The sequence below is a fragment of the Peromyscus leucopus genome, chromosome 11 (assembly GCF_004664715.2).
Source record: "Peromyscus leucopus breed LL Stock chromosome 11, UCI_PerLeu_2.1, whole genome shotgun sequence".
NCBI classification, from domain to species: domain Eukaryota; kingdom Metazoa; phylum Chordata; class Mammalia; order Rodentia; family Cricetidae; genus Peromyscus; species Peromyscus leucopus.
Window position 1 is genome coordinate 34,455,224 of NC_051072.1, and position 21,315 is coordinate 34,476,538.

Below are 21,315 nucleotides of genomic sequence, written 5' to 3' on the forward strand. Positions count from 1 at the left end.
GGATTACTTTTTTTTTTTTTTTATAGAGGCAACGTTTACACTCACTGAACCTTTTTATTTTTTCCTTTTCTTTTACCCATTTTCCTCTTTTAACTCTTTGAACCAGACCTTTTTTTTTTTTTTTTTTTTTTAAACTATTTTTCTAAACCCCAATATCAAAAGGAAAACGCACACTACAGGATTCTGTTTCACGGCGGCCGGCCGCACGGCCTCGAGAACGAAGGAAGTGAGTCCCTAGCGGGGACCCGTCCTCCCATCCTGGCGTTTGCCCGCAGCAAGATGGCGGCGGTCTCAATGTCAGTGGCGCTGAGGCAGGCGTTGTCGGGGAGAAGGACAGTGGCTGCCGCTGCCGTTTCCGTCTCTGGAGCTCCCTCCAGGTAACCGAATCATCAGCCCGGCCGGGCTCTTTATTCGCGACTCTCAGGTCGCTCCCACTTTGGCGGGGGCCGGGCCGGCCGGGCCCCCGGAGGCCGCCTCGGGGAGCGCGTCCTCGGCTGACCCTTCCCGGGAATGCCCGGACGAGCTCGGGGCTCCGGCCAGGCGCCCCGCGGGGTCTGGGGTTCTTGGGAGCTCTGGGTCTGCAGCCGCCGGCGAGGGTCTGGGTGGAGGAGCGGGGAACGGGACCTGGGTTCCCCGAGAAGGGGAGGAGCCTGGTCGACTTCTCTCCCAGTGCCCTGCCTCTCTCCCGGGATCACCTGTTGGCCCCGCTGCAGCCCTGGCTGGAAAGGTGAAAGCCCTGCTTTCCCTTCCCTGGCTTTGGTTAATAGCCATGGAGCTTCCAGGCAGAAAGGTGGTGAGATTCATCATCCTGCCTACGTGGAAAACTTGTTAGGACTTCGGGGTGAATAGCAGTGTTTATTGGAAGGTGATAGCGTACCTGTTTTCTATCTCTGGTAGGATTGACACACCCCCACCCACCCCCGCTGTGCGTCCCAGGCTTGAGCTATGCCCTCAGCCAGCAAGGTGGCTTTTATTTTGATTTATTTATTTTGTTTGTTTTCGTCTGAGACAGGATCACGATATGTAGCCCTAGCTGGCCTGGAACTCAGATCTGCCTGCCATCAAGACAGTTTTTAAAAAGGTTGAGGGTAGTGCGGTTAAGTTTTCTCAGCTACATTGTTACTGACCCATCCCAGCAGTTGAGGAATTGTTATTTTGTAACCTTGAATCATTTTTGTCATGACACCCCTCCCCCGCTCCAAAAAGTGAAGCAGTACTTTATTTTACATATTTCTCTGTTTTCCCGAATTTGTTAATAGCACGCATATACACATATTAGCGTTTTAATCTACCATATACCATGTTTTATTACTCTTTTTCACTCCTGTAAAGCATGACCCTGTATTGTCACCTGCATGCTGTGGAGACTGCACTGAACATTTATACAGAAGATGGGAGACTGGGTAAGGGGTGGGAAGAATGTGGTAGTTTTAAAAAAGGGAAAAGTCAGGCATATCGGCGCACGCCTTTAATGCCAGCACTGGAGAGGCAGAGGCAGGCGGATCTCTGAGTTCCAAGCCAGCCTGGTCTACAAAGAAAGTTCCAAGATAGCTAGGGCTATATAGAGACCATGTCTCAAACAAAAGTAAACCATTAAATTATTTTTAAAAAAGGAAAACAGGGCCTATCAAAATGCTTGTTAACTTAGTGTTAAACTAAATACAAAGGGAATAATACAGAGTTAACATGAGCTGATTAGAACTTTTGAAGGTAAATTTTATTACAGTTTTAAGTAGTGGTTTTGTGGGAAAGAAGAGGTTGCCCTTAGTAAGGTCAGGGGATTTGCGGTTTTGGGGGACTGAGGATGTAGGTGGGTTGTTAGCGTGCCTAGCATTCAGGGGGTACTGGGTTCAGTCTTCAACACCAGATAAATCCATTCTTGGGCACATAAACTGTAATCCCAGCACTCCAGAGTTGCAAAAAAGCGGGATGGGGGGTGAAGGGGAGAACACGGACAGGACAGGTGGAGACTGGGGGGCTCTTCTGTAGGCAGCAGCAGAGCAGTATATATATAATATACAGTCACTGGAAAGTAAATGTAGCACTGGTGGAAAGTAAAAAATAAATTTGCAATTAAATGTTTTTAACATATGAGGAACCTAAGAAATACCAAGCAGTTCTTTAAGATCAAATACTCTAGTGGTTAATTTAAGGCTAACATGGTGGGGATCTAGTTTAGTTCTTTTCCACTTAAACGTTATGGGGGTTAATTTACATACCCTAATACTAATGTAGAGGACTAGAACTGAACACAAATATAAGGGGCCATTGGTGTATTTCTCAGCAGTTAAAATTAAAATTGCTAGTTTAAATTAAGACAGCACTGGATTTTACAAACTGATAGCTATTATTACAGATCTAAACTTAGCAGTTTCTGCTTGTTAAGCATGTTATTAGAGATTTGAAAATAACTTACATAAATCATATAAGATGACCTTTGTTTCATATTTTAAAAAATTTAAAACCCAGGGAAAATAATTTTGACCTCACACTATTTTTTTTTTACATTTTTTTTTTACCCTAAGGATTTTATGATATGCATCTTACTTGACAATTATGGTTCCACTCCCTTGTTTATATAGAAACTTCTTACAAATGTGTTGAGAATAATGCTCTGAAAAGATTGAGAAGCAAGTTCCAACCCATCTGGGAAATTCAAATGTAAATTTCTCTTTTGGTAATCCTGAAAGAGATTGCACTGGCATAATACTGCCCGCAGGTGTCTGAGTGAAGTGAGGGAGGATGGAGTCAGTAAGGAGAGTGGCGGGAGAGGAGTGGGGTTACCACCTCCTGCGTTAACATTTGGATTCAGTTATGAAGTCAGTGTAAAGAAAAAGTAAAACCGCAGACACGCACTCAGACAGGAGAGAGAGTTGAGTAGCACTGGTGTGGCAGCTTGTCTTCCCAGCTTGTCTTCTAGAGTGAGCTTCCGCCTCCTTGTCTGAAGAGGGTGAAAGCATCGTTACTCACCTGTTCTTGCCCTTACTGTAGTGTCCTCAGGGGTTTTCCAGCACACATTCTCTCTATTTAAGGTATGAACCTATCAGTAGAGAAGTTGGTTTTCTCTTTCAAAATAGTGACACTTGAGATTTAAGATAATTTCTGTATTGTTAGGTTTTTGTCCATTTTAACATGATCATGTATGTTTATATCACCTGCTTTCATATCTCCTCTCAAATTTAGACTAGAGCTTGTGTTTACCTAAAACATCGCTCTGAGGATAGCAGATCCCCAGAGCGTCTTGGTCTCTGTGATGACACTAGGTGTGTGAGACCTTTGTGAAGTCTGTTTTGTGCTCCCAATCTCTGGGTTTATTTTGTGATTTTCTTTCCCACTGTGAAATTGAGCTTGGAGAGACCTCCAGTGATGGGAAAGGAAAGTCTAAATGTGTGAACAAATATTCAAGTTCAATAGGTTGGCTACTACTTGATTAAATATCTTTGCTTACATTTATTGTGTGTGTGTGTGTGTGTGTGTGTGTGTGTGTGTGTGTGTGTGTGTGTTCATGTGGGAAAAGCAGGTCTTAAGAGATACCTCAGTGCTGGGCAGTGGTGGCACATACCTTTAGTCCCAGCACTCGGGAGGGAGAGGCAGGCAGATCTCTGTGATGAGTTCAAGGTCAGCCTGGAATACAGAATGAGTTCCAAGACAGCCAGGGCTACACAGAGAAACCTTGTCTCGAAAACCAGAAAACAAACAAAAAACAACAACAACAACAAAAAACAATAAAAGACATTTCAGTGAGAGCCAGGTAGGCACTAGCCTATATAAATGTGAATTAAAAAATATCTACAATATATATTCTTTTACAATTATTTGCAGCAGTCTGAGTTTAAGATATTCACCTTGAACTCTTAATTTCTGTGTTGAAATTGTTTTATGAATGGATTTGTACTTAACACATTATGACAAGTATCCTCCTTTTGCATTCAAAATTTAAAAATGGGAAGTGGAAATGAGTGATTTGAGAAAGTTACTTATTGGAACATGAGGACTTCTTTGGAATGAGAATAATTGGCTTCACATGAAGCTTTTAATGAGGCATGGTGGGAAGAGATGGAGCCCCTTGGTTCCTGAGTAACATCTGCTAGAATAGGTTTGGAGATGGTATGAATATAGAATTCAGACAGAACACAGATTGTTCAAATGGAAAAGTTTCTAAAATTTGTCATCCCTTTTATCATTTTTCCCCCTTTTTGAGATAGGGGTTCTCTGTGTAGTTTTTGTGCCTGTCCTGGATCTCACCCTGTAGACCAGGCTGGCCTCGAACTCACAGAGATCCGCTTGGCTCTGCCTCCTGAGTGTTGGGATTAAAGGCGTGTGCCACCACCGCCTGGCTTTGTTTTTTTGTTTTTAATTTTTGTAGTATTTATTCTGAGCATAAACTCAGTGTAGCTAACTTTTCTAACTTAGTAATTCAGCCAGTGTGCCAAGGACTTTCCTTACATTGTGTCCTGTGTTTTTTCAGTAACTCTGTGAATTAGGTTGTTCTTGTTTTTTAGGATAGTAGACAGGTACAGAAGAGAAATGCATTAAGTTCTTCTTGGTAGAAAATAGTCTTACTTACTCATCAATGTGTTGACTTTTTGTAATGAGAATTATTTCTGATAACAATAAATTAAAATTTCAGTGTCTTCAGTTTTTCTAAATTTTAGCAAGGTATATTCTTCATTTGAAAAGCTATTTGATACTCTTGTCTTTTATTTCGCTATTACATCTCTACAGTGGGAGGGATGAATGTTTTGGGCTTTGAAAGAAAATAATTTTCTTCCTGAATTTAGTATGAGAGATTTTTATAGGTGACTTCTTTTTTTACCCCCGCTTTAAGACAGTATCATTTGGCCAGGTTAGCTTGAAACTCACTGTGTAGCTGTGGATGACCTTGAACTCCTGATCTTCAAGCCTCCCTCCCAGGTGCTGAGAGTGCAGATGTGTGCCACCATGCCCTGCCTTTTTTTAAATACTCTTAAACAAAATACATATAATGCATGTATTAAATGTGGTATCCTAAACGTATTTTTTCTTATGAACTTCGGTGATCATTGGAAAAACTTGTTCTGCTTTTTAAAACTATTGAGTATGCTAGCTATGCTTTCTGAGCTTTTAAGTCGTTTTTTTTTTTGTTGTTGTTGTTGTTGTTTTGTTTTGTTTTTCTAATTCTTCATTGATTAGCCTGCTTCCCCCTCAGTAGTTTTGTTGTCTGGAAAACTATGGTGTTTGGGGTTTTTAGTCTCATTAATAGAAGAATTTAAAAATGGACTTGGAGAGATGCTCAAGGACAGTTTTATTAACATTTGAGAGAAAAACTGCACGACAGGCAAGCTATAAATCCTGACAGTTGTTTGGAGCAGGAAGATAGAGAAGGGAAAAAGCCATGTTTGTAAGCAGCCACTCGGTGAAAAAGGGGGGTGGCTTGAGAGAAAGAGTGGGGCCAGGGCGTTAGGGAAAACAGGCCCAGGCTTTGGTCGGTGTTAGAAAGAAAAAGGGAAGGAACAGCAGACCGGCCCGGCCCGTGCCAGCGGCATGGACGTGCTAGCTGGTGTACAGAAGCTCTGTGAGCAGCTGCACCGAGGGCTGGGCCACTGGAAAGATAAATACGGTATCTCCTTAAGGGAATACTTATTCCTTAGCATGATTCTTTGTGAATCAACTTTCCTGAGAGGTGGTCTCTTAGCCACATGTAATTGACTGGCTGAACTGTATTAACTTAAAAAATTACGTATTTTTACTTCATTCGTATGAGTAATTTGCCTGCATGTATGTCTGTGTACCACATGCTCACCTGGTGTCTAAGGAGGTCAGTAGAGAGCCTTGGGTCTAATGGATCTGGTGTTACAGATGGCTGTGAGTGACCATGTAGGTACTGGGACCTGAACCCAGACCTTCTGGAAGAAGCAGCAAGTGCTCTTAACCTCTGAGCCATGTTTCTAGCTCCTGGTTTTAACTCTTAAAGGAAGAGACAATAGTATGTAAAGTTTTGTTCTTGAAGCAGATCAGAAAGTCAAGTCTACCTAAGGGCCAGAGGTAGAGTTCACTGTTTTGATAGGAAAAAAAAAAAATAGCTTTCTCTTAATAATCCTTAACAGAGCTATAGTGGCCTCAAGAACTACTGTAACAATATTCCTCCCTCAAAAGTTGAGACTTAAAAATCATTTTGAGGATGAAATTGGGGAGTAAATATAACCCATTCCACCATGATAATCTAGAGATCCAGTTTCAAATGTGTTTCCCAAAAAGGATTCATGTCAGGACCTGAGTTTCCATTACACCTTCATGTAGAGCCTCCAGGCTGGAGTGCTCATTTAGGAGAAATAAAAACTGATTTCCTGGCCTGAAAACTAAGGTGCTGATTCTGGATGAGAATGAATTGTTTACTTTGGGGGTTCTTGGGTCTGCCTAAGCAGTTTCTAACCTGCCTTCATCATTTTCTCTCTCTTTTTATATGGTTGAATACCAAATAACTAAATCTATTAGAATTGTGTGTAGAATTCTGAGGTTTAATGAAACCATGATGATGGCTAAAATTTATTGTCATTAAAATCTGGGGCCAGTGAATTGGCTCAGTAGGTTAAAATGCTTACGTAATGTGACCTGAGTTCTATACTCAGGACCCACGTGGTAGAAGGAAAGAACCAATTCCTGCAAGTTGTCCTCTGACCTCCACACTGAAGCACATAGGCATACACACAAAAATAAATAAATATAAAAGAGAGTAAAAGCTTGCACTCTTTTAATGTTGACAGGATAGTGTAGTTAAGACCTGAGTTCTTACAGCTTTTCTTGTGTAATTGCGTTGTCTGAAGATCCTAAAAGAATCTGCTGTGACTGAATTGTATGGTAGCCACATTGTTTTTTTTTTTTTTTTTTTTTTTTTTTTTTTTTTTTTTTTTGCAGCTGCTTTCATCTAAATATTTGAATATTTTTGTAAACTATTCTGTGTATTTTCTCCTTTAGGTTATGACAAGGGGACAATTCTGAATTCTGGTTTCAAGTTTATTCTGTCTGTTGAGTATTTTGATAGATAAATGCAGCCTTGAGTTCTTTAGAATTAGTTAACCAAATATAATCTCTTCTTCTTGCCTACATTCACCAGACTTACATAAAAGAAAATAGGATCAGCCTCTAGTTTAGTGTTTTGCTTTTTAAATGTCTGCTGTTCATCAAAATCACCTGTTATTTGCATCTGAGGCATTCATATTCTTTGGCCACAATTTATTGCTTCAGTAAATGTAGGTTTAGGCTTAGCTCTGCAGATTCTGATGGGAAGCTAGGGCTGAAAACTCCTGACTTTTTTTTTTTTTTCCCCACACCTCTCTAAGTAGTTTTAATGTTTTATCTTCAAAGACTTCAAAAATATGGCTTTCTTTGGGAGAGGAATAAGGGAGATTTCCAGAAACAAGAAAACTTCAGTTTTTGCATTTTTCACTCATATACTAATCAGGCGGGGGTGCGGGGTGGGTTAGAGGCAGAGAAGGCATTCTGGTAATGTTGGGGAAAGCAGGCCATGTTACTCCCCTCTAGAGACTTGTTCTTCATTTTGGAAGGGCTCAGGTTTAATATAGCACAGCTGTTGAACTCTGCCCTTCAGAGTTTAAGAAGAAAGTGTCTTGTCCTTTGTAATGGGAATGTGCTTTTTAGGGAGGTGGTCTTTGACTGGACATAGTTTTTAAGAAAGTTCCTTGCTTTTCTAGAGTTCTTTTGTTTCAGTGATCTCTTAGAATTGTTTCAGCTGAGGGAAGTGCAGATCTTATTGCTTCTGTAGTATGTTTTGCTGGGTCCTTAACAGCCAGGTGAAGAATGATTTCTTTGTGTTTTCTAGGGCTCAAAAATATGTTCTTTCCTTTATTTGGCCACTTCATATAAGCAAAAGGTCCTTGCTTGACAAAAGATCCCGTTCTAGATGACTGTTCAGCAACCCATATGCTTCTCCTAAAAATGTCACTCTGTGTTGATGAGCTTTAAAGTAAATGCAGATGTTTTGAGTCTTTTGAGGACCTCTACTCTTTGAATGGAGAGAGAACTTCTTTTTTCAAGGGATTTCTTCACTGTACTTAAAGATGAAATTTATACCTTTTGTTTTAGTAGTTTGGAATTTCATTTTAATATCCTTATTGCACATAAGTTTTTGAGATATAAAATATACCTCATTTTACAGCATTGAGATCTTCTATTTATTGAACCTTTAAAAAATATGAAACTTACAGTACTTTGTAGTAATTACCGTTGGGTAGTGAAAAGTGTTAGTTTTTAATTGGAAGAGTGGCCTCTGCCTTCATAAAGGTTAACTTTAGAAGTATAGTTCATAGATTCTTGTCATACTTGATTTGGAAGGAAATTGTTCTCGGGTTGTCAGCCCCTACCCTTTATTTAGTGTAAGAATCTCTGGAGCTTCTGCTGATGATCTGGAGTTTCTGGTGGCTCCGAAATCAGTTTTCTTCACTGTGACAAAATGCCCTCTGGGAATACCAAGGGGCGGCGGGGGTATTGTGACAGATGGTTTCAGTTCATGATGTGCTCCCTCTATTCCTGTGGACCTATGATGAGGCAGAATACCATCGTGGCGGAAGGGTGTGGCGAGGCACTGTTGCTCACCTCATGGCAGGCAGGACTCACAGACTGGAAGGGGCCCTAGCTAGATCCAGTCCCTGAGGGCATCTGCTTCTTCCAGCTACACCCTACCTCCCAAGTTACTAGCACTTTCCAAAATAGTGCCATTAGCTGGAAACCAAGCCCTCAAGACATGCCGGGTGTGGGAGACTTTTCACATTCCAACCACAACACACACACACACACACACACACACACACACACACACACACTGTTCTTTTATACTCATTGATGAGTGATATTTCTCTTTGTGCTCTACAGAGTAAGTCTTTCCCCTGTGTACTTAACCATCCCTTCCCATAACTAGGCTTAGCTTCTTCAACTTGTTTATTCTATTAAGATGGCCAGATTTCTTTATGCTTTCCTGCCTTTTTGTACTCCTTGTGATGCTATGATGGTTAATTTTAATGAGCAGCTTGGTAGGATTAAGAGTGCCTAGGTGATTAGTGAAGCACACTTTTGGATGTGTCTGTGATGTTGATGGTCTTGGATGATTAGAACATACGGATTCTTTTTTTTTTTTTTTTTTTTTTTTTTTGTTTTTTGAGACAGGGTTTCTCTGTGTAGCTTTGCGCCTTTCCTGGAACTCACTTGGTAGCCCAGGCTGGCCTCGAACTCACAGAGATCCGCCTGCCTCTGCTTCCCAAGTGCTGGGATTAAAGGCGTGCGCCACCACCGCCCGGCTATGGATTCTTATAGAACGTAAGGAATCCTTAGATGGATTCATATTATTAATACACGATTAGGAGGTGATGCAAAGAAGGAGGTCTTTAGGGGAAGGGGAAGTCTTTGTGGGTATGTCCTTGGGTCTGTACCTCACCTAGTCGCTTTCTATACTGCTTCTTTCTCTGCTTCCTGGAGTGCCATGAATGAAGTGGATAGTTCTGCCACATCCTCTGCAGCTGTGGCATTTTGCCCAACCTCATGGGGCCATGTGACTCTGAAACTGGGTCAAACAAAAGTTCCGGATTTTAACCTGTTCTTAGGCAAAAGTGATAATAGATGTTTTCTGCTTTGCTAGTGCCTGTGTTTGAACTATGCATTACAGTTTTTTATTAAATGTGATTGTCAGAGATTATGCAATAGAAGCCCTGACTTAAGATGCCCTCCGTGTGTAGATGGTGTAGCTGTGGTATCTGAGATCTCCTTTATTACTCACAGGCTTCTTTCCTATATTTTTAGTTCCTAGTTTTGTGTTTCACTTTTAGAGGAAGAGAATCAGGGGCCTCTTAATGCTAGAAGCACTTCATACTCGACCCTCCTACTGAGCCACCTACCCAGCCCTGGTTTACTCTCTTTGACTCCTTTGGTTAGATTTGTATCAAGATGATGTTAAACTCAAGAACTAGGAGTTGTTTCTCTTCCTCTTTCTTTGGAGTTACTGTAATTTTATTTCATATGTTCTTATATGCTGTATTTTATTTTGCTTAAAACACCTTTGAATTTTATTTTGAGAGTTTCATACCTGATACTGTGCTTACATATTTCCATCTCTCCCTAAAACATCTTCTTATTTCCCCTGAGACTTTCCTGATCCATGGATTACTGAGCATTTGTTGGGTTGAGCTCGAAGCTTAGTGGTAGAGCGTTTGTCTGCCAGGTGTATGAGTCCTTGGCCTTTACCTCCAGTACTGCAACACAAACAACTAAAAAGTGCTTGCTTGATGTTCTGAAAACCCAGTTAGTTCCCTGGAACTTCTTTTTCAGTGTCCATCCTAAAACCTGTGGCTCTGCTGGTCTGCCTTTGGTAGTCCACTCCCACAGTTGCACTAGAATCAGTCAGGGCTAAGGAACTCAGAGCAAAAAAGCAGCACACTAGAGGAGTGGCTGTTGCATGAGCCCACCCCTGAGAGTGGGTGGAGATAAAGAATTTCATTTTTTGCTAGGTGGCGGTGGTGCACACCTTTATTCCCAGCACCCAGGAGACAAAGGCAGGGAGAATCTCTGTGAGTTCAAGGCCAGCCTGGTCTACAGAGCGAGTTCCAGAATGGCCAGGTCTATACAAAGAAACTCTGTCTTGAAAAAAACCAAACTTTTTTTTTTTTTCTTCCATTTTTTGCTATTGCAAATAGTCATTGTTTGTCCTCTAGTGTGGTTGCAGGATTATCGAAGATTGGTGCCAGGTATATGAAAGAGAAGGTAAATGGTAGCTTCTGCAATTTCTGAGCATTACTTTTCTTGTTCCTTGGGGCAAATTTCTACAGAAGTGCTTATTTCCATTTTCAGCTATGTTAAGCACAGGCTTGGAGCACTGTGGAAGGGGAGCGTAAGGTAGATTCACAGCTGGTTAAATGAAGCTCCCTGGTCTGGTGCTCTTCCTGTTCTGCATCTTGTCCAGATTTTTATTATTATTGCATTCAGTAGGAGAGACAAGTGGAGTGTGTTTACTAGATGTTGCCTAGGACCAGCTGGCCTAGGATGAATTACCTTAAAAGCTAATTATAATATTTCTTGCATTTTTAGAATATCTGAATGGACTTAATTAATCTAAATTGGCATAAAAACTCTTTATATCTTCAGATTCTTAACCAGTTGTTTCTCAACTCTATTGGGCGCATAGGAGATATTCACATGTCAGAGTCTGGGAAATGAAGCAGAGAAAATATTTTGGAGTATATGCTCCTGATTGGAAATCTTGGCATTTAATAAAATGGAAGCTTATAAGTGGTAAAGAGGCAGAAAAAAAATGCATTGAGTTTAAACTATCAAGCAACAGTTTTGGATCAAAGACATTGTATTGGTTAGTTTGTCACATCAACACAACCTAGAAATGCCTGAGAAGAGAGTCTCAATGAGATGGTTTAGATCAGGTTGTCTGTGGTCACTCTGGGGGCATTGTTTTCATTGCCTTAATATGTGGGAAGACATAGCCTTATAGCAGATAGCATCATTCCCTGGCTTGGGGCTTGGGACTGTGCACAAGTGTATGCTTAGACCTTCAGAGAAAGTGCTTCTCAGTCCTGCCCATTTGAAGGAGGAAGTCTTGAACATCCATTTACAGGTGCTTGTTCCCCTTTGGCCAATGTGTTATCTGCTCTGAGCTGGACTTGTACTTCATTTGACGTGTATGCTGGAAGATGACTGGAGAGAGTGCTCTCAACAGCCATAGCTGAGATGATAAACTGGCCAATGGTATCGGTTAGATTTCTTTGTAACTCAGGAGACTCTAACTTTCTGCTTTGATGTGGTAATCAGGTTTCTAATAGCTAGCATTTTTGAGTATTAGATACTAAGGTCATTGTTTCATGTGTCTTATTTCATCTCAGCAAAGTAAATGCTCTTATTTTAAGTGGTGGATTGACAATTAGCATTATAGTTTTATATATTCCTAGGATTATAAACTATCTTATGTGCCTTAGAATTTATTTACCTTTCCTCTAGGACATGGCAAAGGATCTAGAAGTTGAAATCTTACAATGTATTTAACTATAAATCATAATAGAATTTTTTTTTTTTTTTTAAGATTTGCTTTTAACCTGTGTGGGGAGGTGGGGGTTATATGCACATGAGTGCAGGTGCTCTCCAAGGTCAGAGGCATCAGATCTCCCTGGAGCTGGAGTTAGAGGCAGTTGTGAGCCACCTGACCTAGGGCTGGTGATTGAACCCAGGTCCTTTGAAGAGCAGTAAGAGCTCTTAACCATCTCTCCAGCCTTACCATTTTACTGATTTTTTTAAAAGATATACTGCCTATGATGGCCTTGAATTCCTGATGTTTCTGCCTCTATTCCCTACCCCCCAGTGCTGGGATTAGAAGTGTGTGTTACCATATCCAGCTATGTTTTGCAGGTTTTTAAAAGAAAGTTATTTGTTACTGTTATGTGCTTGTGTAAATGCTGGTATGCACTTGGCCACAGAATGCATGTAGTGATTAGAAGGCTATTTCCAGGAGTCAGTTTTCTCCTTCCACCTTGTTGAGACATAAAGAAGAAGAACAGATTTCTACCGCATCATACCCCAGGGTAGCTGGACCTCAAGCTTCTGGGACATTCTCTTGTCTGTCCCTCTCATTTTGCCACAGGAGTGCTGGGATTAGAGGTGTGTGCTGCTATAGTGTGTGTGTGTGTGTGTGTGTGTGTGTGTGTGTGTGTGTGTGTGTGTTTGTTTGAGACAGTGTCTCATTGTGTAGCCCTGGCTGGTCTGGAACTCAACTGAGATCTGTCTGCCTCTTCCTCCCGAATGCTGGAATTAAAGATGAACATCACCATACCAGACTTCAAAATGAGTGGTTTTGTTTTGGTTTTGTTATTTGTTTTGTTTTAAGACAAGCTCTGACAAGTTTTATTGAAGAGAAATTTTGCTGGTTGACTTTCACCATTCTCTGGCATGCATCTGATGATATCAGAATCACCGATGTTGATGATCATTAGTGTGCTTACTCAGTAGTGTTTCCCGAATGCTGAGCCCCACTTAGTATCATTGCCACTATAGGGATAGACATCAGTTTTGGCCAGCGTGGCATAGTAGTAGATTCAGATTTTCTTAAAACTGGGCAGTTGTTGGTGAGAATAACCAGTTTTTCTTTGACCTGCCTGATCATGTCTGATCATTACTAGGTATTGAAAGCTACAATGCCTTGTGCATGACAGGCTAGTGCTCTTCCACTGAGCTCTATCTCAAGCCCTCTACCATGACTTTCAAATGTCATTATTTATTCTTTAACAGTTTCATACTTGTGTATAATACATTCGAGCCACAGTCACTTGACTCTTTTATCCTCTTCCCACCCCTTCCATTGTTCATCCCCTGGTCTCTACCTACTTTCATGTCTTTGTTTTTGCTTTCAGATCCACTGGGTTTAACCAGGGCAACTCACCAGTGATTATTTCACTGAAGGCAATGGCTTCTTTTCTCCCAGCAGCCCTAGACTGTATGAGCTTCTTTGGACAGGCCTCATGAGTCCATTCTTCCCTCTATAACTGAATGTCTATGGGCCTAGTCTTGTCAGGCCCCATGCAGGTAACCAGTTTTTGTGTGTTTATGAGTATGGTGGCATGTCCGCTACCATGACTTTCTACCATCTGCTTACACTGAAGACTGAGTGTATAGTTCATTTACACGAAACCTCAAGAAGTTCAATTCACAGGGGCAACTAAAGATACTTTCAAGACAGGTACACAGTAATCACAGTAATCTATTTAATGACCATTTAGTACTTCACCAGAGAAACAGTGACTTGTGGGAATGTGGGTCTCCATTAGAAGCTCCTCGGTAAAGACTTCACAGCCATAACTTTGAAGTTTTGCCAGAGACTTTAGTCCATACCTAACAGATTGTAGAACCTTTTCTCTACTTCCCTTGCAATTCTTTGTCTTCCTAGAATTCTAGACACATCTGATTTCAGGACCTTACATGACATCTTGATCTTACTGGAGTTGGAACAGTATTGATGACATCATATCCTTGTCCCTCTCTGCCTTTCCTTCCTAATTACTGTCATCAGATCCTGGATGGTCTCTAGGCTAGGAACTTGTCTCATTCCTGTCTCATTTCTGTTAGGCCTCATTTATTAGTCAGTAACTTCTTACAGTATGTTTTAAAAATTACATGTATTTGTGTGCATGTGTGGGTGTGTACGCACTCATGCCATAGTACGTGTATCAAGGTCAGAGGACCACTCGCAAAAGTCAGTTCTTTCCTTCCATCATTTGGGTCCCAGGGATTGAATTTATGTCATTAGGAATAACACACACCCTTAACTCTTACTGTTGGAGCCATTTCTCCAGCTCCTACTCACTAAATTCTATGTTGATTTTTCTCTTAGTTAGCTCCCATTTTCCTATGATTCTAAGAAACTCTCATTCAGCTTCCCCCAGTCTGCATTTGATGTGCACATTTGTACTTCATGTTACATCCAAGAAGAGTTCAAACTTCTCAGTGTGTTATGGAATCCTTTGTGTTCTCTGCTCCCGTCTTCTATTCATTCCTGGACATTAACCCCTTCTCCTTTTCTTAAAGTAGGAACTGGTTATTTAGCCCAGATTGGTCCAAATTTTTTATGTAGCCCACGCTGGCCTCAAACTCTCAAAGTTCTGGCCTTAGCCTCCAGTGTGCTGGGGTTATAGGCAAATGCAACCATCTCCAGGAGCATCTGTATTTTTAACAGCTTCCTCCTGGCCCAGTCTCCAGCCATACCTTAACACTGCTTTGGCGACTCTGAGTTACCTATCATCCCATAGTTCTTCTCTCTGCTGTAATTAACTTGTCTTTCTATACTGTTTCTTTCCTTCTTCATAAACTCCTCTGAAGCTTCTGTGCTTCTGTCCTGCCCTACCCCAACACCATTTGCTCACAGAACTCCTGTTCCTCCTTAGGTGGCAGTTCAGTTACCACTTTAAGCTCAGAAGTTCGGAGTAAGTGCCAATCTGTGTAGTTTTAGAGCTCTCTACTCGAGTGCCCCGGTTCTCAGAACAGGTTAGACATTCTTATCTGAGGAGTTTATGGGCAGATTCTTTTTATTTTGAAATAGTTGAAAACCCTTTTTAGAAATATTTGCATGTATATAATGAGATATCTTGGGGATAGGACCTAGTCTAATACAAAATTCACTTTGTTTCTTACATGCATAACCATCATAGTGTGGAGCTTTCCATTTGTGATATCATGCTGGTGTTCAAATAGTTTCAAAGTTTGGAGCGTTTTGAATTTCAGATGATTGGATTAGAGATTCTCTGTCTTCCTGTGCCTACTGTAATAGTCTGTTTCCTGTCTGTATCCCTCTAGACTTTGAGATCATTGGTTCTACAACTAGTTTGTTATTGTGTGTTTTCAGAGTATATCTGTGGAGTCATGAGATTATGGAATAGTGTAGACATTTAAAAAATATTGCCCAGCCGTCTTTCCAATCAGCAGGATAACATTTTGGTTATTTTTTTTCCTTTAAGATATATTTATTAATAGCTCTGATGGCACTTGTCTTTAGTTCCAGCATTTGGGAGGCAGAGGCAGGCAGATCTCTGTGAGTTCAAGGCCAGCCTGGTTGAGTTCCAGGGCAACCAGAGAAATCATCTCAAAAAACAAGACAACAACAAGAATAAAAAGATATATTTATTTTATTTCATGTGTGTGCACTTCTTGCCTGCATATATGTATGTATACTACATGTGTGCCTGGTGCCAACAGAGGTCAGAGGAGGGCATCAGATTCTCTGGAATTTGAGTCATGGATGGTTGTGAGCTGCATGTGGGTGCTTGAGAACTGAACCTGGTCCTCTGTAAGAGCAACAAGTGCTTTTAATTGCTGAACCATTTCTACAGCCCTTATTTTAGTATTCTTATAGACCTTTGGATTCTTAAATATAACCGTTATGAATAGTAATAGCATAGATTGCTGGAAAAAAGATTAAAATGTTTAGTTTAATAGTCCTTCTTGCCTTTTATATACTATTGAATAATTATATTGCAGGCATTCTCTTTCTCTTTTGAAGACACTGTCTGCTCTGTTGTGATTGCTGGTCAGCATGTAGCCCAGCTTGGCCTAGGACTTGCTGTGATCCTCCTGCCTTCGCCCCCAAGTGCTGGAGTTGTAGGTATTTGCCAGTGCATCCAGTAATTGTAGACTTAAGGTAGTATTTACTAATAACATGTTAAGTAGAATTCTGTCAGAAAGCTTTTTTTAGGATTTGGATTTTTACAGGATAATTTTTTCATGAAAGTGAAAATATTGGAAATTTGGAGGGTTTTTTTTTTTTGTTGTTGTTGTTTTTTTTGATTTTCGAGACAGGGTTTCTCTGTGTAGCTTTGCGCCTTTCCTGGAACTCGATTTGGAGACCAGGCTGGCCTCGAACTCACAGAGATCCGCCTGCCTCTGCCTCCCGAGTGCTGGGATCAAAGGCGTGTGCCACCATTGCCCGGCTGGAAATTTGGAGTTTTAATAGTGAAGTAGTATTTTGTTTTTTACGATGAATAGCTTGTATAGCTGTATTGTGTAGACTTTAGAACAGCAGACGACTCAATCTACAGAATAAAATTTGAATTTCAAGGTCGAACATTTGTAAATTCTTTTGTTCTAGACCACATTAAGCAGGTCACATAATTTTATTCAGTTGAATTTGTTCATTTGTATTTATTTTAGCCACACTACCAGTTGAAAAGTAAAATATCCTAGGATGTACAGTATATATGAATTTCATAGGTATTGCTACATTTTACTGTGTTAGTTTATGGGAAAGAATTTGAGAAGAGGAAGAGTAAAAAGCATCAGTGGACATATCTGGGAAGACAGAAAATTCATAGCTATTCATTTACAGTTTCATGGAAAATGTGGTATCATATGTACATTAAAAAATTGTGGGTAGTGTTGCCAATATCTCTGTGACTGTTTCACTTGTAGTAGGTGCTAAGTGTTGGAGTGACCTAAAGAAAGATGTTCAATGTTTTTAAATTGTCTGTTTGGGGGCATTGGATCCACAGTGAAAACAAAACCACCTTCACTTCACCCTACTGAGCACCATGCTCCAGTATGTATGCACCCACCCTCCTAGAAAGCACCTTGTCTGTATCTGCATCATAGAAAATCCTGGGAGCATCTAAACCCGTGATAGTGAAACTAGTGTATATGGTATTTTGTTTGTTTGTTTGTTTGAGGCAGGGTTTCTCTGTGTAGACCTGGCTGTCCTGGAATTCACTGTACACCAGGCTGTCCTCAAAACTCTCAGAGAGATCAGCCTGCCTCTGCCTCCTGAGTGCTGGGATTAAAGGTGTGCGTCATCATCATTCAGCTGTTTTTTTTGTTTTGTTTTGTTTTTTTCCAGTAACTAAAAATTTGAAGGCTAACTTCTGGGTCTAACATTTTTGTGTAAAACATTGTAGATGTTTCAATAAATGTTGGATAATTGAGTAGGAATTACCACCTCAACATACATTTTTTAAAAATAGGGTTTTGCAAGTAAGTAGCCATGACTGGCCTTGAACTTGTTGTATAGCTGGAGATCCTCTTGCCTCAGCCTCTCGTGTGCTGGGGTTACTGGCAGGTGCTACCGTGCCTGTCCTTTGGGATTTATGATCTTCAGAGTGCAACAGGATTTTTGATAGGTGTATTAACTTTAGTATTAACTTGCCAGATCTTTCACATTTCTCTTCAAAACATATTGTTTGTCTCACTTTGGTCATTTTCTTTTTGCTTTTTGGTGTTAAAAGATGAAATGCAGGGCCTTGTACTTGCTAGGCATGGGTTCTAACCCTGAACTCCACACTCATAACCCCAGTGTATTTTATCACATGGATATTTGTCAACATGACTAACACCATTTTAAAGTTAAAAACAACTTCTTAGGGTGAATTTAAAAAAAATGGAATATTATGAAAAAAATCAATGGAAAAGTGCTGTTTTCATATAGATAAGAATGAATTTGTGATTAGAATCAAGTTGCATATACAGTTCTGACAGTGCTTCTTATTAAAAAGGCATCGACTTAGGCTTTTAGTTAAGTAACTTACTGAGCGAGTCAGTGGGAGTTTTAATGACCTCATTGAAGAGTATTGGTTTGTAGTTTTATGGTCTGGATTTGGATGTATCTTACTGTGATTATTGAGTGTTTTTTACATGGCACAAAAGTCTGTAAAACTATAAATTGAATACCAAGCAAGTGATTTTCTTCATTAAGCTAACCACTATGAGCTTTCGTGTGTTTGTATTGTAATTTATTTTTATATTGTCATTAGTTCTTTATGCATATATATTTTGTTGTCTTACACTGCTGAGGCCATTAAGTATACATTACATTGTGTGCTTTTTGTTTTAATATTCTATTGAATTTTAAGTTTAAACACATTGTGGGTCCATCAAGTTTATAGACATGCATTATATAAAAACATACAATGTATTCCAAATGGACCTGCTTTGCTGATTAGTACAGAATATTTTCAGTGTTTATCATGTGTTTACCTCTAGTTATGTAATTTATTACTTAGTCCTTGATTTCTTTTTAATATGAACTTAAAAATGAACCTGTGACTTAGAGTTGGCATGAACTTTAGGGATTAAGCTCATAAAACATTTAAAACTCCCTAAGTGGAATTTATTTGTAAATCTAGCAGCTTTTGTTTCCCAAATACAGTCATAATAATTATTACTTATAATTTTGCTTAGAATATGTCAAAAATTGTTCTAACTTGTTGTTATTTACATCTTATTTAGCCTTCTCGGTAGTTCCATGAGCCCTCTGATACTGTGGCTCAGGAAAGTGGATGGATAGTAGCATTCTAAAGACACAAGTGGTCACCGTGTAGTGAGGTGGAAGTGATCTTTGTGAAGAACGGTTCAAAGGCAAGTCAGAGGACAGTATCTTTCCCAAAGGAGAATTTCCTTCTTTGTCCAAAGAACCGTAAATGTTGGCTACACATAGGCTGTGGAGCTTGCTAAATTTTAAAACTTTGTTTAGTGATGCCTAGGTAGTTTCTACCTAACAATATATATTTCAAGTAGTATTCATTTCAGTCTTGATTTATACCAGTGAAAAAAATCTTTTGGTGTGTTTCAGTGAATGATATTTGAACTTCATAGCTATGAATAGTTATTTCTGAAGAGGGTAAATATCCATTGTTAGAGTATAGTTTAAAAGTTTTTGTTTTTATATGTACAAGTGTTTTGTGTGCAATTATGCCCATGAATGTATGCCTGGTACCCATGGAGGTCCGAAGAAGTCATCAGATCCCTTGGAACTAGTTTCAGATGTGAGCCACTATATGGGTGCTGAGAATTGAACCTGAGTCCTCGGCTCGTAATCACTGAGCCATCTCTGCCCTCCCCACGTTAGGAGTTTCTTAATGCTTGGAGCTTATTTATACATTTTCAAGAAAATACTTTCTTATTCTTTTCCCTTTTTCTGAAAATGGGGCATATAATTCTAATTTTCATTTTGCTTTGTGTTACTGCTATTAAAATTTTTATATACAGAAAAAGTTTTAGTAAAATATATCTACAAACAGTCTATATTTAAATTTAATGATGTTAATATTTTGCTATTGTTCCCCCCCCCCCTTTTTTTTTTGTCTTTTGAGACAAGGTTTCTCTATTTAGCCCTGAAACTTACTATGTAGACCAGGCTAGCCTCGAACTCACCTGAGTGCTGGGATTAAAGGTGTGAGCCACGACACCTAGCCCCTTCCACTCTTCCTTATTTTACCCACATATGCATATAGATGAGAGAAATGTTTATAAACTAGTGGTGGCAGCACATACCTGTAACTCTAACTGTTAGAAGGATAGGGGATGGAGTGTAAGTTTGAGGCCAACCAGGCTACATAGCCACTTAGCAAGACTGTCAAACAGAGCAGCTGACTCACTCACCCACTCACTCACCCCACATCTACATATTCTTTTTACTTAAACCATTTGAAGTAATTAGAAATGTCTTGCTATGCCATCTCTACTTTAAAAGGCAAGTTATGCCACACCTTTAATCCCCCCACCCAGGAGGCAGAGCCAGGCGGATCTCTGTGAGTTCGAGACCAGCCTGGTCTACAGAGCAGGATCCAGGACCAGCACCAAAACTACACAGAGAAACCCTGTCTCGAAACAGACAAGTTATAAGGCTGAGGCTATAGCTCACCTGGTACAGTGCTTGCTAGGATGCAGGGGTTCTGGGTTTCACCCCGCAGCACTGCAGAAAATTGGGTGCACACCTGTAACCCCATGGAGTGGACTATGTAAAGGTAGGAGGGGAGAAAAGGTAAATTAATGATGAATTTTAAGCCAAGAGTGATTGAGTATAATTGCTTGATTAGGTGGAAAGATACTTTGACAGAGATTGGGGACAGGAGGTGGATTAAGGGATTGTTGCACTAGTCCAGGGGAAAGGAATGAAGATGGAGCCAGAGCAGTGGATGTGGTCACACCTGTGGTTGATGCGAGGACACAGAGGAGAGTCGGTTGTCCACGTTTATTGAAGCAGAGTTTGGAAAAGATCCTTGGTATGTAGGGTTGCCTTTCCTCTTGGGGTGGCCCTGCTTGTTACTAGAGGGAAAGAAAGGAGCATTTGTTTCTCTATGCCAGGCATTACATGCAATTACTTAACATGCTAGTTCATTCTACAAGTAACTCTGTGAGCTATTATTAACCTTATTTTTACAGAGGAGGAAATTGAAGTGCAGCCTTGGTAGGAATTTTTTCAAGATCATATTGCTGTTAAGTGGCAGATCTGGAATTCTAGCATGGGTCTGACTAACTCTTAAGTCCTAGTCACCACATGATGGTTTCCCAGTTTGTTTCATGAAGACAGGAAATTGATGGTATTTTTTAAAACATATATAGTTTTATCAATTTTTGAAATTGGTTTATTCAAAATGCAAGATTTTGCTGATCAAAAGAACTTCCCCTTTGATCTAAAGAGTAAATAAACAGCCCCCACTAACTAGCTTTATTTTTGATGTAATGTTGCTGATAATTTAATGTTGCCCCAAAAGGTAATGTAATGAGTTCAAAAAGTGTTTATCATTTCAGCATATTTGCTGTCGTCTGTTTGTTGTCAATATATTTATGATCCAAACATGGTTTCCGTGGTTTTTATTGAAGATACAGAGATGTTCTAAACCCAAAGATTCCTTAACTGAAGCAACAACAACAACAACAAAAATATGCAGCAAGTGGGAATACTTAAAGTTGCAGACAAATGCATAGGCTTAGGTAGCTCTTAATTTATCAGGTGAACTCTGCAAGCTGTAACCATAGCTTTAGACTTTTTGTGAAACAATCATCTAATGGCTTTGGTTG

The 21,315-nt window shown here is 40.0% G+C and overlaps 1 protein-coding gene across 2 annotated transcripts in view; it reads left to right on the plus strand.

Moving 5' to 3' along the window:
* The first annotated feature begins 240 nt into the window (after positions 1–240).
* Positions 241–21,315, plus strand: part of Ndufs4 (NADH:ubiquinone oxidoreductase subunit S4) — a 100,749-nt gene continuing 79,674 nt past the window's right edge. Inside the window, exon 1 of one of the 2 annotated variants that reach the window (XM_037209431.1) lies at positions 241–377. In XM_037209431.1, the coding sequence (XP_037065326.1) occupies positions 280–377 (98 nt within the window). In that variant the 5' untranslated portion in view covers positions 241–279. The remainder of the gene's footprint in view (positions 378–21,315) is intronic. The other variant, XM_028884575.2, reaches the window with a different exon arrangement.